The 17,540-nt window shown below is 37.8% G+C and overlaps 1 protein-coding gene and 1 long non-coding RNA gene across 8 annotated transcripts in view; one reads left to right on the top strand and one right to left on the bottom strand.

Moving 5' to 3' along the window:
- Tmem63 (transmembrane protein 63) overlaps window positions 1–17,540 on the top strand; it is a 31,667-nt gene that overhangs the window by 6,208 nt on the left and 7,919 nt on the right. For all 7 annotated transcript variants that reach the window (XM_089853596.1, XM_089853676.1, XM_089853637.1 and 4 more), the window contains 9 exons: window positions 676–787; window positions 853–926; window positions 2,083–2,418; window positions 3,454–3,579; window positions 3,661–3,817; window positions 6,164–6,414; window positions 7,780–7,942; window positions 12,451–12,724; window positions 15,693–15,805. In XM_089853596.1, the coding sequence (XP_089709722.1) occupies window positions 676–787; window positions 853–926; window positions 2,083–2,418; window positions 3,454–3,579; window positions 3,661–3,817; window positions 6,164–6,414; window positions 7,780–7,942; window positions 12,451–12,724; window positions 15,693–15,805 (1,606 nt within the window). The remainder of the gene's footprint in view (window positions 1–675; window positions 788–852; window positions 927–2,082; window positions 2,419–3,453; window positions 3,580–3,660; window positions 3,818–6,163; window positions 6,415–7,779; window positions 7,943–12,450; window positions 12,725–15,692; window positions 15,806–17,540) is intronic.
- On the bottom strand, window positions 16,566–16,943 carry LOC149719764 (uncharacterized). The gene is made up of 2 exons (XR_016375040.1): window positions 16,895–16,943; window positions 16,566–16,793 (listed from the first exon to the last, which is right to left on the bottom strand). It is a non-coding gene; the product is annotated as an uncharacterized LOC149719764 (long non-coding RNA).

Below are 17,540 nucleotides of genomic sequence, written 5' to 3'. Positions count from 1 at the left end.
ATATCCCAGAAACCAATAATATTCTTGATAGAAATTGTGTGCAAGAGTAAAAATTGCTTTCGGTCAAGCTACTTAGCACTAAAGTCACAAAAAAAATCAGTATTTTGAATCAAAACTATTTAAAGGGAATGAGAAGCTTATTTTGAAAAACCTCTGATTTATATAACAAAAGATAGAATTAATTTCTGTGAATTCAAAAATATCAAGCTTTTAATTCTCCGATTTCTGGTTATTTGGCAATATGCATTTGAAAATGCTTCATATGAAATCCAATTTTTTTGAAAGACTAAAACGTTTCCGCGTAGGCCGACGTCACAGATACTTTTCACGTGAGATGGTGCCACACTCTCTGCTATCAGACCCAGAGTTTAGGCTGGCGAGAAGCTCGAGACTTCTATAGGATTCCCGCGCTTTTTTTTCCTGATGTCATAGTGATGTCATCAAGACAAAATTGTGGATATATATCGAAACTAATTTTTCATGATTTTTCAATTGATTTTAAAAATAGAAACATTGGTTCAGTTATATTAAAAACTTGATATTTTGAAAATAGAGACTCGAAAGTGTAACATAATACCACTTTCATGGTAAAATATGATATGAAATTGTAAATTCGCATTCCCTTTAAGTTTTACTTCCCTTTGAAATGTCTCTGACGTTTATTTGAACTTTCAGTTCCAATCTCTTATGGGTTCACGTAGCTTTTGCCTTTTTCTTCCTTCCGCTGGGAATATTTTTCATGAGGCACTTTTCCGCAAACCTTTCAGCGGTGGATCAAGATGCTAATGTAATAGATCTAGACTCTGGGTTAGACACTTCTTATAAAGGGTATCAATATTCTTTTAATTACAGGTAAGCCGTACTCTGATGGTATGTGGAATACCTGAGAGTCATTGTACCAAAGCCAATATCAATCGGCATTTTCGGTAAAGTTCCCGCGTGATAACGGAGCTGGGTTGCCACGGGTCAGGGAAAAACTGGAAAAGTCAGGGAAATTAAAAATGGGCCGAAAAGCCAGGGAATTTTAAAAATATCAGCAAAGTCAGGGAATTTGATTTTAGTGGGTAAATTTCTGTGGATAAGTCTATCAGAATAGTAATGAAAGTTTCTCCTCATCCTCTCTTAACACAGAAAACTCTAGAGCAATCCTTAAAAAGTCTAGAATTGTATTTGTAAAGTAAATTCTCTTAAAAAATCTCTTAGACTGTTATTTATAGTAAAATGTTTCTTATTCATTTTGGTTCAACAAATACATTGGAAAACTTAATGTAGACAGTTTGTTTAATTATAAGCACTTAAAACGTGCTGTAAACATTTACACTTTCGGCCCAAAAAGGTCAGGGAAAAATCTTGGAATAAGGTCAGGGAAAACCTGGAAAAAGTCAGGGAAAATCTCGGAAAAAGGTCAGGGAAAATCTCGGAAAAAGGTCAGGGAAAATCTCGGAAAAAGGTCAGGGAAAATCTCGGAAAAAGGTCAGGGAAAATCTCGGAAAAAGGTCAGGGAAAATGTCGGAAAAGGTCAGGGAAAATCTCGGAAAAAGGTCAGGGAAAATCTCGGAAAAAGGTCAGGGAAAATGTCGGAAAAAGGTCAGGGAAAATGTCGGAAAAAGGTCAGGGAAAATGTCGGAAAAAGGTCAGGGAAAATGTCGGAAAAAGGTCAGGGAAAATCTCGGAAAAAGGTCAGGGAAAATCTCGGAAAAAGGTCAGGGAAAATCTCGGGAAAAAGGTCAGGGAAAATCTCGGGAAAAAGGTCAGGGAAAATCTCGGGAAAAAGGTCAGGGAAAATCTCGGGAAAAAGGTCAGGGAAAATCTCGGGAAAAAGGTCAGGGAAAATCTCGGGAAAAAGGTCAGGGAAAATCTCGGAAAAAGGTCAGGGAAAATCTCGGGAAAAAGGTCAGGGAAAATCTCGGAAAAAGGTCAGGGAAAATCTCGGAAAAAGATCAGGGAAAATCTCGGAAAAAGGTCAGGGAAAACCTGGAAAAGTCAGCTTGGAATTTCATTCTGAAAATTCCGTGGCAACCCTGACGGAGATGCTCGCGCCTGAATGGTTGGTTAAATTTTAATTGGGAAATTTCTAAACAGCGAAGCGTATCCAGAATGCGTTGTTCAAGATGTACAGTTTGCGTACGATGTTCGGTTGCTGACTAAATTAGAAAAACAACGAAAAAATGCCAGTCGGGCTCGAGCTTGGTGTGAAATGGTTTACAGTGAAACTGGAGTCCGGCCACACATGCGTCCATACATTTGTGGACGGATGTGTTGTTGCCCTACAGTGTGTAGGAATGTGGATGCTATGGAATACTACGGCGAAGAGGAACAAGCCCTGGCCACTGCTGTTGATAGGGAACGTTCTGTTTCTCTACAGAAACCTCTTGGAATGGCCTTTGTAACATTTCAAACGGAACACATGGCTGACGTGTAGGCATTAAGAAATTTCTTACCCATATTCTGTTAAAGGGAGGGTAAAGAGGAAAATCAAGTGATTTTTTTCGATTCTTATACTAATTATAAGACCAGTCTGCATAGTGAAACATCCAGCAAATATCTCCGAATGATTTTAAAATCTAAATTGGGTTCAGATTTTATGGATAATTTTAAATAAGGACCTCCGACCAATCGCGTAACGTCCTGCCTTCTTGTTAACAAAATTCTCGTGGCACGCTCCATGTCGAATAAAATTTATCACGAAATTTGATAATATTTGCGCGCGTCGTGACAATCGTGGCGTGCCACGAGAATTGGCCTTATTCCTGATCAACGCCACCGAGGCGTAGCGGCGACTTTTGGAACTATAATAATACGGTAGCCAATTACAGGTGGCGGTGGAGTCGATGGATCCGTTATTTTCTATGTTTTGTTGATCTTTCTGATCTGAATCATGTGAATAGCCAAGGATTAACAAGCGATATGGTTTCAAAAGCATTAAAAGTTGATTTTACCTTTCTTATTCTGTCTAATATTATGAAATAAGACTTTCGGAGTAAGTTTTCATTCGATTTTGGTCTATTTGGAGATTATTAGGTTAATATTAATTAGTTAAAACATGTTTTTTGAAGTTGAAGCGGTAATAATCAAAACATAGAAAATAACAGATATCCATCAGAGTACATCGACTCCAGCGCCACCTGTAATTGGCTACCGTATTATTATAGTTCCAAAAGTCGCCGCTACGCCTCGGTGGCGTTGATCAGGAATAAGGCCAATTTTGTTAATAAAAAGGCAGGGCGTTACATGATGAGTCGGCAGTCCTTGTTTAAAACTATCCTTAAAATCTGAACCTAATTTGAATTTTGAAATCATTTGGAGATATTTCCTGGATGTTTCACTATGCACACTGGTCTTATAATTAGTAGAAGAATCGATAAAAAAAATCACTTGATTTTCTACTTCACCCTCCCTTTAAGAGAAAACTCGCGTCTATTCTGTTTATGACCATCTGTTTACGCTTGATAGAGTGTACAAGGATTTTGCTTCTCGGTGCCGATGTATATCGAATCCACCAAGTTCCAGCGTTTCACGACAACTTTATCCTCATGATTGGCTAGTCACTTACGCACCGCCTCCTGGCGATATCCTGTGGTAAATCATTTTTAAAATGCTAATAATTATAATTAAATCCTAAACTTATTTCTTTATTTCTTTATTTTTTTTTCCTTGAAGGAATAACTTGGCTGTTAACCGTACGTCTCACTGGCTTCGAAGTTTTGTAGTCAACGTGTTGCTGTTCCTCCTCCTGTTTTTCGTCACAACGCCCGTCATTTTGTTCGACAATCTCGATTTGATCTATTTCGTTGAAAAAGCCAAAACGTACTTGCACGTAAGTAATCACGTTATTGGGAACATCATCAGTGGTGTGCGAGTCTCGTTTTTTCGGTTACGAGCCGAGTCCGAGTATCAAAAAAATTTCTTATCGAGTATCGAGCCGAGTATTGAAAAGTCTTTCGAGTATCGAGTATTTAGATTAGATCAAATTTTAGTTTCGAGTATTTATCGAGTCCCAAATATTTACTTGCCAGTATTTATCGAGTACATTTGTTAACTTTCTTGAAAATAACACTTATGTTCGAACTTTAATAACGTAATATCTAACAAGTTTGACAGATTGTTAATTTGTTAGTCGACAATTAAACCTTAAACGGGTTATTTTAAAAACAAATGCTCACTTTTCAATAGGAAATTCACTTTATAGAGCTATCTCAGTTGTGACTTCTGTGCCTAGGTTAAACGTCACAGGGTTAGGTGTGACAGTGGGCGGCCATGTTTGGTACCGCTTTGCTTCTATGGGCAAATAGCATGGCTGACGTCACACCAAGGCTTCTGATATAGCTCTATTCATTACCAATGAATATTTTTTCGTCTGCTAAAGTTATAAGCCTTGGATTCGAGTATTTAAGAAGCTGAAAAGCTACTCGAAACTTTCTCGAGTATTTCAATATATTGTTATCGAGTATCGAATCGAATACTCGAACTTAACGAGTACTTGCACACCACTGAACATCATAGAACCATGGCCACTCCCCCTTTTGGTGTTTTTTTTTTATATTATAAACTACTCGCTAGTCCTGGTGAACTGGACTCGAGGACTCGGAGTCCAGTTTCCCATTACTCGCAAGCTAAAAATTAGGACTCACACACCTCTAGAAAATAGTTTACAAGTATACGCTGCCTAATTTGGCCTTGGATTTTGAGAGCCCGTAAAACAGGCCTAAATAGGCGGGCCGCATTAAATATTATTTTAACCCGAAATTTCCGACACCTGAAAAACAGGCCAAAATAGCTTAGGAATAAGACAAGGCTAAGTTAGTCCAAAAATGCAGAAGCCCGAAGAACAGGCCAAAATAGCTAGCTCACAATTGGCCACTATTTCCACCCTTTTTTCGGGCCTAAATAGCTGGGTAAATACTAGAGGTGTGAGAGTCCGAGTCCTTAAAACGTGGTTTCGAGTCCAAAATTCTTACTCGAGTCTAATTCGAGCCCAAAATTTGCCTTAGATTTCAAATTTATTTGTTTACAATAAATTTACTTACTTTTTTATTTTTCTTACTGTTCCGAAACTAACCATTAATAGTAATTTTACCTTTTTAAAATATTAAAATATTTTTATCTCTAACCGTCAAAGTTGGCTATTAAAAAACATTTGCCTCCTTTTAGTTCTACTACAAAGGGTGGACTTCGCATGACAAATAAAGATATATCCTAGCCTTTGGTAGTGTTGTATAGTACGTACTGACAAGTGACAATGCACCAATGATAGTCTTAGGGTCACTTGTTCACTGCCATCTAGGATCTTCCCTCTTGTTATAGTTTGCCCCTTTGCCCCTTTATGAAAAACTAGCTGTTACCCGCGGCGTCGCTCGCGTGTAATAAGAACTTCCATCAAAATGATCCAAAGAGTGGGTAGATTTTACTGATGACTAATATTTTTGTAGCACCCTAGGAGCGAAGGCACTCGGCGTTGCCCGTCAGCCCGTCGGGACATTTTTTATTACTTTTCACGCGGACATTATTCCATAAAGAAGGGTTTTTTAGTTTTTGGCCGCCGTTTAAAGAGATGGCAACTATTCGAACCCAAAAGACCATTCAGTCTGTCTATAGGTTAAAGGAGACCAGTGTTCTAAATGTTTTTGAAATCGGTTGAAACGCGCGGACTTTGTTGCATAGAGAAGATTTTTTACATTTCTGGGCGCCATTTATTAAGATGGCGGCGGATTGGAAAAATCTTTCTTAGTACGCGCCTACTGCTTATGAGTAACGTTCCTGCAAATTTTCAGCCTTCTAGGGCAAGCGGTTTGGGCTGGGCGTTGATTATCAGTCAGTCAGGACTTTGATTTATATAGATATAGATAGGAATAGTCAAGAAAAAATTGACTGGTTGGTAAAGAAAAAGGGACTCGTCCGTCCAGCCCTAAACGGGTAATTTTAGGCCTTGGACAAGAACCCGGGTACCCGTTCGAGTACTAGAAAAATAAGTGTAGGGTACTCGAACTCGAGGACCTTCATTTTCGAGTACACGCACAGCCCTAGTACTAAATACGCATAAAAAAAGAGGCCAAAATAATCTGTCCTGATCCTATAAAATACTATATACTTTCATTGAAAAATAGCTACAATCCCTATAAATATTTTCCTAATTTAAATTAAAATTTGAAATGTTAATTTTCAGAGTTCAATTTTGTCCGGTTTTATACCAACATTTGTTTTATGGAGCATATCGATTTTATTGCCGTTTTTGGTGACTTATTCTGACGAATTCCTTTCTCATTGGACACGCTCTAAATATAACTATTCTATCATGTGCAAAACATTCACGTTTTTGCTTTTCATGATTGTCATTTTGCCCTCTTTGGGCTTGACTTCGGCCAAAGGTTTAGTAGACTGGGCCGTGCTCAAACCAAACGAGACCTATCGTTGGCAGTAAGTATATAATGGTTTGGAATTTAGAAAGTCCATGAACCTTCAATCTAGAAGGACTAGAAACAGGAAGGTTTTTTTTTTCCCTTACAACGTCTGTGCGCAGTTGCCCGCCAATTTCGCAGGGTACGCGCACCGCGGTACAACGTAAACAAACGTGACGCTTTTGGGAAGAGTACAAAACTTATGTTTTTAAACTTAAATTTCCTTGAACAGGGTTCATACAAACCTGGAAAACAGGGAAAACCTGGAAAAATCAGGGAAATAAATAGTTGACAAAAACCTCAGGGAAAATTCAGGGGAATTTCGAATTTTTAGTAAAATTCAGGGAAATCAGGGAAATTTGCGTCAAACAGGGGCCGAGTAAATTAAGCAAAATGTTCAAAAACATAGGACTAGCATTACACTACACTTTGGAGGCTCATAACTCTGGTTATATTAGAGATACGGGGATGTCCTTTGATTATGTAATAGTCATTGCCCCTCCATTAACATTTGCTCCATAGGAGTCCATATACGGGAAAAGCCTGGAAAATTCAGGGAAGTAAATGGGGGAAAACCTGGAAATCTGAGGGAAATTTGTTTTCCAATAGTTGTATGAACCCTGTTGAATCACTTTCACAATTGCCAAACGCGCAAATCTTTCATTTTCCTATTTTTAATTATTTTATTAAACTCTACTTTTAAATTGATGCAAAAAAAATTAACATTAGTCCCAAGGCTTAGCGAAATAAGACCAAGCGGCCATTTTGCTTGTTTACATTGAGACCTTGTCGTCTGCTAGCTTTTTTTTTTCTTTATTATTTTGGGACACTTTAGCAAGAAAACTTTAACGTAAGTTAAGATTCTGGTCCATTATATAGAAGGTTCATGGAAAGTCGTACGGTTTTTGGCAATGAGATAGAATATATGTATTAAACCTAGAGTTACAAATCGGCTTAACACAAAACACATTTTTTTTATCAAGCACGTTTATCAAAACATGACAGCGCCATCTGTGAGCCTCTAGCGGAACTAATTTCAACTCTTACTCGCTTATTTGCAATCAGAAACATCGTTATGATTTTTATTTCATCTATTTATTAGATTAAAAAGGACTAGAGTTTTTATTATTTAACTCGCGTATTTTTTTTAACACGTTTAAAAAACTATCTTGACAGCAGTAGACGCTAATAAAAAAGTTCTTCAAGCGATTAATAGGTGGCGCCACCCGTATTTGATAAAGGTTCGTGCTCGACAAAAAGTGTATCGCGAAACACCGATCTCTAGATCCCACGTTGTGACTCTAGGTTTAATGCATATATTCTAGCTCATTGGTTTTTGGTTCATTTTACGCAGACTGAGTTTTTTTTTTTGCATTATTCTTAGATGCTTGTTCCTGTCTGATAATGGCGCTCTATTTGTCAAATACGTCAACACCGCTGGCTTTGTAGGATGTTCTCTAGAATTGATTCGTTTCCCAGAGCTGTTCATATACGCTCTTTATTTGTGTTTTTCACGTTCTGAAGCTGAAAATGGAAACGTAAGAAGGGTGAGTATCTCATTACTAGGAAAGCGCTCATTTTCATTTTGGGGTAGTTTTTTTTTCTGATACAGTGAACATTCGTGTTTGATTTAAGCGTGAAGCTGTACAATAACAGGGTTCGCACAAACCTGGAAAACCTGGAAAAATCAGGGAAGTAAATAGTTGACAAAAATCTCAGGGACATAAATAGTTGACAAAAATCTCAGGGACATAAATAGTTGACAAAAACCTCAGGGACATAAATAGTTGACAAAAACCTCATGGACATAAATAGTTGACAAAAACCTCATGGACATAAATAGTTGACAAAAACCTCAGGGACATAAATAGTTGACAAAAACCTCAGGGACATAAATAGTTGGCAAAAACCTCAGGGACATAAATAGTTGGCAAAAACCTCAGGGACATAAATAGTTGGCAAAAACCTCAGGGACATAAATAGTTGAAAAAAACCTCAGGGACATAAATAGTTGACAAAATTTCGAATTTTTAGTAAAATTCGGGGAAATTTCGAATTTTTGGTAAAATTCGGGGAAATTTCGAATTTTTGGTAAAATTCGGGGAAATTTCGAATTTTTGGTAAAATTCGGGGAAATTTCGAATTTTTGGTAAAATTCGGGGAAATTTCGAATTTTTGGTAAAATTCGGGGAAATTTCGAATTTTTGGTAAAATTCGGGGAAATTTCGAATTTTTGGTAAAATTCGGGGAAATTTCGAATTTTTGGTAAAATTCGGGGAAATTTCGAATTTTTGGTAAAATTCGGGGAAATTTTGACAGGGTTGGCAAAAATCCGGATAATTTGAATAAAATCCAGACCAGTGGTTTTTATTGGATTAAACCGGATTTTATTGGATTTATCCGGATTTTTTAAAAAACGAGTCATTTTAAGTTTTTTTGAAGGCAAAGTACTTCTGTTTAGCTCTTATTTGAGCTTTGGGGCACTCCCCGACCCCTAGTCCCGGTTCCAATACAAAATCGTCTTCTAATTTAACTGCTAAAATGTTTTCATGAAATCTATTTCTTTCCTGAGTGCACGAGCCTAACAATAGCGCGGCTCCAGTGGATCCCTTACAAGGGGACTTTCCTTCTAAACTCCGGGTTTGGCTTGGCAAAGGCTAGTGGGCGGGATTTATACATGCACGTATAAATCCCGCACACAAATTTCTCTAGCTTTCCCAAGCCAAAACTGGAGTTCGTAAGGAAAGTCAACTTGTAGGGGATCCACTGGAACCACGCTATGCTTTAAGTTCGAGTAATACTGGTAATATATTGTAAGCTGTAGCTGGATAGTAACTGCTAACATAACTATTAGTTTTATCATTTATAATAAGTAATCTTTAGTTATCGCTTCATATATTTTTGCCTTGTTTCTGGTTGTATTTTAATTATTTTTAGGGCACAAAATTGATTTTTCCCCATTCATAATTAAGCCGGATATTTTAGGTGGATTTTTTTAAGTGGATTAATCCGGATTAAACCAGGTGGTTTAAACCGGACTGGATAGGTAGTTGCCAACCCTGAATTTTGAATTTTTGGTAAAATTCGGGGAAATTTTGAATTTTTAGTAAAATTCGGGGAAATTTTGAATTTTTGGTAAAATTCGGGGAAATTTTGAATTTTTGGTAAAATTCGGGGAAATTTTGAATTTTTGGTAAAATTCGGGGAAATTTAGAATTTTTGGTAAAATTCGGGGAAATTTAGAATTTTTGGTAAAATTCGGGGAAATTTAGAATTTTTGGTAAAATTCGGGGAAATTTAGAATTTTTGGTAAAATTCGGGGAAATTTAGAATTTTTGGTAAAATTCGGGGAAATTTAGAATTTTTGGTAAAATTCGGGGAAATTTAGAATTTTTGGTAAAATTCGGGGAAATTTAGAATTTTTGGTAAAATTCGGGGAAATTTAGAATTTTTGGTAAAATTCGGGGAAATTTAGAATTTTTGGTAAAATTCGGGGAAATTAGGGAAATTTGCGTCAAACAGGGGCCGAGTAATTAAGCAAAATGTTCATAAACATACCCTTCATAGGATTAACATTACACTGTAGAGAGCTTTCAGTTGGAGGAGGAGCTGAGTCTCGTGACGTAATTTACTCTGCCATATTGGTGGGTTTAGAGCAGGAATGGAGCCGAGACCACCCAATATGGCTACCAGAACAGCAGTAAGACTTGGGAGGGTGTTACGTACTACTATCTCATCTGAAAGCTCTCTATACTTTGGAGGCTCGTAACTCTGGTTCTACTAGAGGTACGGGAATGTCCTTTGATTATGTAATAGTCCTATTTGCCCCCTCCTTCGTTAACATTTGCTCCATAGGATACCCCATATACGGGAAAAATCTGGGAAATTCATGGGAGTATATGGGGAAAAACCTGGAAAACTCAGGGAAGCATATGGGGAAAAACTTGGAAAACTCAGGGAAAAATATGGGGAAAAACCAGGGAAACATGGGGAAAAACCAGAGAAACATGGGGAAAAACCTGGGAAACATATGGGGAAAAACCTGGGAAACATATGGGGAAAAACCTGGGAAACATATGGGGAAAAACCTGGGAAACATATGGGGATAAACCTGGGAAACATATGGGGATAAACCTGGGAAACATGGGGAAAAACCTGGAAAACTCAGGGAAGCATATGGGGAAAAACCTGGAAAACTCAGAGAAAAATATGGGGAAAAACCTGGAAAACTCAGAGAAAAATATGGGGAAAAACCAGGGAAACATGGGGAAAAACCTGGGAAACATATGGGGATAAACCTGGGAAACATATGGGGAAAAACCTGGAAAACTCAGGGAAGCATATGGGGAAAAACCAGGGAAACATGGGGAAAAACCTGGGAAACATATGGGGATAAACCTGGGAAACATGGGGAAAAACCTGGAAAACTCAGGGAAGCATATGGGGAAAAACCTGGAAAACTCAGGGAAAAATATGGGGAAAAACCAGGGAAACATGGGGAAAAACCTGGGAAACATATGGGGATAAACCTGGGAAACATATGGGGATAAACCTGGAAAACATATGGGGATAAACCTGGGAAACATATGGGGAAAAACCTGGAAAACATATGGGGAAAAACCTGGAAAACTCAGGGAAGCATATGGGGAAAAACCAGGGAAACATGGGGAAAAACCTGGGAAACATATGGGGAAAAACCTGGGAAACATATGGGGATAAACCTGGGAAACATATGGGGAAAAACCTGGAAAACTCAGGGAAGCATATGGGGAAAAACTTGGAAAACTCAGGGAAAAATATGGGGAAAACCAGGGAAACATGGGGAAAAACCTGGGAAACATATGGGGAAAAACCTGGGAAACATATGGGGAAAAACCTGGGAAACATATGGGGAAAAACCTGGGAAACATGGGGAAAAACCTGGAAAACTCAGGGAAGCATATGGGGAAAAACCTGGAAAACTCAGGGAAAAATATGGGGAAAAACCAGGGAAACATGGGGAAAAACCTGGGAAACATATGGGGAAAAACCTGGAAAACATATGGGGAAAAACCTGGGAAACATATGGGGAAAAACCTGGGAAACATGGGGAAAAACCTGGGAAACATATGGGGAAAATCCTGGGAAACATATGGGGAAAATCCTGGGAAACATATGGGGAAAAACCTGGGAAGCATGGGGAAATACCTGGGAAACGTGGGGAAATACCTGGGAAACATATGGGGAAATACCTGGGAAACATATGGGGAAAAACCTGGGAAACATATGGGGAAAAACCTGGGAAACATATGGGGAAAAACCTGGGAAACATATGGGGAAAATCCTGGGAAACATATGGGGAAAAACCTGGGAAACATGGGGAAATACCTGGGAAACATATGGGGAAAAACCTGGAAAACATATGGGGAAAAACCTGGAAAACATATGGGGAAAAACCTGGAAAACATGGGGAAAAACCTGGAAAACATATGGGGAAAAACCTGGGAAACATATGGGGAAAAACCTGGGAAACATGGGGAAAAACCTGGGAAACATATGGGGAAAATCCTGGAAAACATATGGGGAAAAACCTGGGAAACATATGGGGAAAAACCTGGGAAACATATGGGGAAATACCTGGGAAACATATGGGGGAAAACTCAGGGAAGCATATGGGGAAAAACCTGGAAAACATATGGGGAAAAACCTGGAAAACATATGGGGGAAAAACCAGGGAAGCATATGGGGAAAAACCCGGAAAACATATGGGGGTAAACTCAGGGAAGCATATGGGGAAAAACTTGGAAAACTCAGGGAAGCATATGGGGAAAAACTTGGAAAACTCAGGGAAGCATATGGGGAAAAACTTGGAAAACTCAGGGAAAAATATGGGGAAAAACCTGGAAATCTCAGGGAAATTGTTTTTCCAAAAGTTGTATGAACCCTGTACTTTGTAAAAATATCAAAAAAAATTCGCTACTCTTTTCGTGTGTTTTTATTTATTTAAATAATAATGGCCCTTTTCTTTAAGAAGTGAATTTTGTTCCTCATATTGAGAGATTTAAAAATGTTTTAGGCAGTGATGTGGGAATTTGCCTTTGGCGTTCACTATGCCTGGTATCTGCTGGTTTTTGCGTTGACGATGATCTACAGTCTATCGTGCCCCTTGATTGTGCCTTTTGGTCTACTATATTTGACCTTCAAGCACTGTGTTGATCGACACAATATATACTACGTCTACTCACCTTCAAAAATCAGCCCCACAATCCACGCCACAGCTATCAACATTGTTGTCGTGTCACTCATCCTTCAACAAATGTTTCTCTTCTTCTTCTCCTTCGTGAGAACTGGTAAGAATTATCCTCTTTTAAATCCATTTCATTTTGATTAAAGACTTGACAACCATTTTTAATAATAATCAAGTTATATTAATATATTAAACCTGTAATCGAACTTATCAAACTTCAATCATTAATCAGGGTTCGTACGGAACCTGGATAAGTCGGGGATTATGAAAATAGGAGAATAAGTCTGGGATTTAAAAGTTTTTCCCTAAATGTCAGGGATTTAGTTTGGCATATCAATCCATGATTCGTGCAATGCTAAATATGGGCTAGGTGTGATGAAGTTGGCTCTGATAAACACCTTAAAGGGAGGGTGAAGTAGAAAATCAAGTGATATTTTATCGATTCTTCTACTAATTGCAAGACCAGTCTGCATAGTGAAACATTCAGGAAATACTTCCGAATGATTTTAAAATTCAAATTAGGTTCAGATTTTAAGGATAATTTTAAATAAGCCCCTGCGACCAATCGTGTAACGCCCTGCCTTTTTGTTAACAAAATTCTCGTGGCACGTTCCATGTCTCGCGCCACCATTGTCACGTCACGCGCCTGATTTTATTAAATCTCGTGATAAATTTCGTTCAACACGGAACGTGCCACGAGAATTTTGTTAACGAAAAGGCAGGGCGTTACGCGATTGGTCGGCAGTCCTTGTTTAAAATTATCCATAAAATCTGAACCTAATTTGAATTTTAAAATCATTCGGAGGTATTTCCTGAATGTTTCACTATGCAGACTGGTCTTATAATTAGTAGAAGAATCGATAAAAAATAACTTGATTTTCTACTTCACCCTCCCTTTAAACTGGTCAGGGATATTGGCATAATTTGATCAGGGATAAGCTGGAAAAGTCGGGGATTTTCAATATAAAAATTTCGTACGAACCCTGTTAATTTGTTATAAATTTAAATCATTTCTACAGTTGACTTGGTAATCAAGTTTGGTAAACAACTCGTGTATTTTAACGAAACAACTGCAGAATTAGAATAGAAAGAGTTTGGCACATTATGTTAATGATTTTCACCGTTTCTTATAAACCTGAATCGATTTGAAAGTTTTTGTCAGGCCATTTCAGTCTCACTTTAAATGGCTCCAAAAATCGCTTGCTGACTGATAGATTTTGCAAGATATAAAAATTATCGGGCGACCTCTTATAAAGGCTCTTTCAGACGATCCAACTTTTTGACTCAGCTTTTGGGGTCAATTCGAGTTGAATCAACTAGTTGGATCGTGCGAATAGACGCTGGATGAGTTGAGTCACCAACTTGGAAAAAACAAGTTTATTTGGTATGTTCCATAAGTATGACACTACCTATACTTCATAATGCTAGAGACTTCCAGCTCGAGCTAGTTCGAGAACGACGTACGCTATAATTGACTACAGTAGGTTTTGCAGTCATGACAAGCTCTATTACCAGTAACAAACTTATGAAACTCAACTTATGAACTTACGCGTGACATATTAGAATTAGAAAACCTCATAAGGTTGGGTATAGATCATATAACCTAGAATTAAAGCCATGGAAAAGTGGAACGTGTTAAGCATATAAAAAGACGTCTGTAATTAGAAACCCTAAGAGGTTTAGTAAAGACTTCTAAACTTAGAAGGGCATCAGAGATCGAAAGTCAACCTTATCCCATAGTCTAGAACAAGAAATTGTGAAATAACTTAAGCATATCCCAAAACGTATAGAATTAAATCCCCCTCGTAGCTTGTTCATGGAATTTTAAACTATATCGCTTTGGTGGTTCTTGTATTGAAGGGAGACAGAAGTGGAAAATAAAGTTATTTTTTATCGATTCTTCTACTAATTATAAGACCAGTCTGCATAGTCAAACATTCAGGAAATACTTCCGAATGATTTTAAAATTCAAATTTTGTTCAAATTTTAAGGATAATTTTGAATAAGGACCTCCGACCAATCGCGTAACGCCCTGCCTTTTTGCTAACAAAATTCTCGTGGCACGTTCCGTGTCGAATGAAATTTATCACCAGATTTGATAAAATTAGGCGCGCGACGTGACAATTGTGGCGCGAGACATGGAGCGTGCCACGTGAATTTTGTTAACAAAAAGGCAGGGCGTTACGCGATTGGTCGGAGGTCCTTATTTAAAATTATCCTTAAAATTTGAACCTAATTTGAATTTTAAAATCATTCGGAAGTATTTCCTGAATGCTTCACTATGCAGACAGGTCTTAAAATTAGTAGAAGAATCGATAAAAAAATCACTTGATTTTCTACTTCACCCTTCCTTTAAGCGTATTTTATGATTCAGTTGATTTGGAGTGAAACGTGACGATGGTTTTTTAAGTAATGTGTTGGGTTCTAAATCGGTAAATTACCATGGTAATTTACAAGGGTAACTGTAATTTACGATTTTCTCAGGTAAATTACGAAAACGGTCAGTACCGCGCATGCACACTTATTTCTTCTCATGAGACATGAGTAAGTCATACAAGCGTGGGAAAAATTTGATCAAGGAAATTAAATTTAATTTTCTCGTCTATTCTTGTTGTCGAGTTCCTTTGCGTCAGCTGGAAACTCTGTAGTTGTTAGAATTTTGTAGAGATGCATGGACAGATACCAATATCGTTATCGGTACTGATATTTGGCTAAACCGATATATCGGTATCGGTTTAAACTGGTATCGGCCCATCTCTAGAGTTTTGTTCTAAAAACGTGATATAGCAATATAGAATGCTGCTGTTCAAAAGTATTTTGAACTGCAAACATCAAAACTCGGTGTTTAAATAATGTACGATGCTATGCTTTAAAAAGTGTAGCTGTGTTCAAGTGATATTTTTCATTATTTAGCTTAAAAACGATCATTTGAATTTTTGTAAATTACCACGAACGGTAATTTATGCGGTAAATTACGGCGTAATTTACCATTTACCATTTTCCAAAATTACCGTAATTGTCGACCCCTAACTAACGCGCAAATCCTAATGATTAAAATTCATCTTTTACAGGTTGGAGCAATTTATCAATAGTGTCTTTGACTATTTTCGTCGTGACGGTGTTGGTTTTCTTCGCCCAAGTGTCACTCAGTATGTTTCAGCAGTTCTCACCGATCATATATAAGGTATTTATAACTAATTTGCTTAACTATAGTAACCCTAAAAGTAGTTAATTGCGTTCACACATGAATATAGTCTAGTTATTAAGGCAGATATGCGTGGAATATGTAGGAAGCTGAAAATTTAAGGTGCTCAACTTAAACTTATGTACGAACTACTTTCAGTTCCAGAATTTGGTCATTGATTCTGTACGCGGTGAACTCCCCCCCCCCCCCCCAAATTTCGGTGTTAGACTTGGAGATTTGAATTCTGAACTTATAGTTATGTAGGCCTATAGACCGAAGGGTTTTAGTACAGGAAAGCTATGTTAAAAAAGGACTCGACCTACAACATTTGAACATAACGATAAGAATTAGTAAAAGGTTAGTTTTTGAGGCAAACAAAAAAATACTAAAATTATCCTGTTGTTGATCGGGAGGTTTCGCCACCATCTTCACAAATGTTATTTTCCGCAGTATTTTCCAATATTATGAATATTAGCATAAGGAGATCATCTCTCTAAGGGCCCAAGCGCATCTATTAGCAAAAACATCTAGTTCTGCTAGATGTGACGTAGATTTTGTATAGGGGCTCCTTCCGAATTTTTCGTCAAATGCGCGGGAGAGAAAAATAATTTTCAAAATCAGCCACGACCGATATCCTAAGCCGTTCGCAGGGCTCCCACAGAAATTTCTTAAAATAATAGTGAAAAAAGAGACCTTTCACGGTAAAAATAGGGTAAAATAAGGACCAAATTCTTGCAAATAGGAACCAAATAGAGACCAATTCAAAATCAAAATTAGATCTTTATTTGTACGGAAGTATCACAAAAAAAGTTGAAAAACCAAAATAAACCTCTCCGAGCCAAGACGAATTTACTTTCTAAACACAGTTCCACCAGCCAATGAGAAAAACCGGAAACACATAGTTCAAATTGGCGAGATATTGCCAAGGTCATTTGTAAAGGTTATAGCGTTTAATAATTCCCTGTGGATCGGAGTGAGAATAGTTTTACTGTTGCAAAAATTTTTAGATGGAATATTAAAAACGGGAATTTTTGAAAATAGGGTGGTTTAGAGACCAAATGGCGATTTTAGGGTGGTTTAGAGACCTACCCAAAAAGTAGAGACTTTTAGGTATTTTAGAGACCAGATGGGAGCCCTGCGTTCGTGGTCTAGAGGCGAGCTCTGAGATAACGCTCCCAAGCGGTTGGGGATCAAACTAAACCAGGCGGGTAGGCGAGAGAGGAAGGACTGAGGGGAAAAAATAAGTAAGAGAATTTCCAGAACCCCTCAGCTCTCTCAGACACAAGAGGTAAATTCGCGCTTAGTAAAATTCACGAAGAGCTGTCGTGAGAAATCTTTGAAGGAGGGAAAAATGTTCAATGCCGGGTTACTCTGCAGCGAATGCGCTCGGCCTCTGTTTAGGCTATACAATTATTATACCACTTGAGATGAGACGGATGGCTGACCAAATCGGACATACATACATTTCAACCGTAACATAGAATCTTGGGCCCTTAGAGAGATGATCTCCTTATGATATTAGTACATATTATTATTAGCAACATGTGAATACCATACCAAAAACGGATTATTGTAATATGAACGTCAGATCATTGCTTAAGCCTCTGGTTCCATCCATTATACTTCATTGAGGAACTTCTTCTGCTTATATTTTGGCTCCACCCACAAAATTTGTATACAGCGGCTTCTAGTGGTCAAAAATTCCATTCTTATCTCTGTTTACCTGGTTAAATAA

Source organism: Phalangium opilio, unplaced genomic scaffold (assembly GCF_054372755.1).
Source record: "Phalangium opilio isolate 3A_F unplaced genomic scaffold, DU_Popi_V2 ptg000002l_1, whole genome shotgun sequence".
In the NCBI taxonomy this organism is placed as follows: Eukaryota; Metazoa; Arthropoda; class Arachnida; order Opiliones; family Phalangiidae; genus Phalangium; species Phalangium opilio.
The sequence above is the reverse complement of the archived record's forward strand: the minus strand, read 5'-3'. Positions and strand labels throughout refer to the sequence as shown.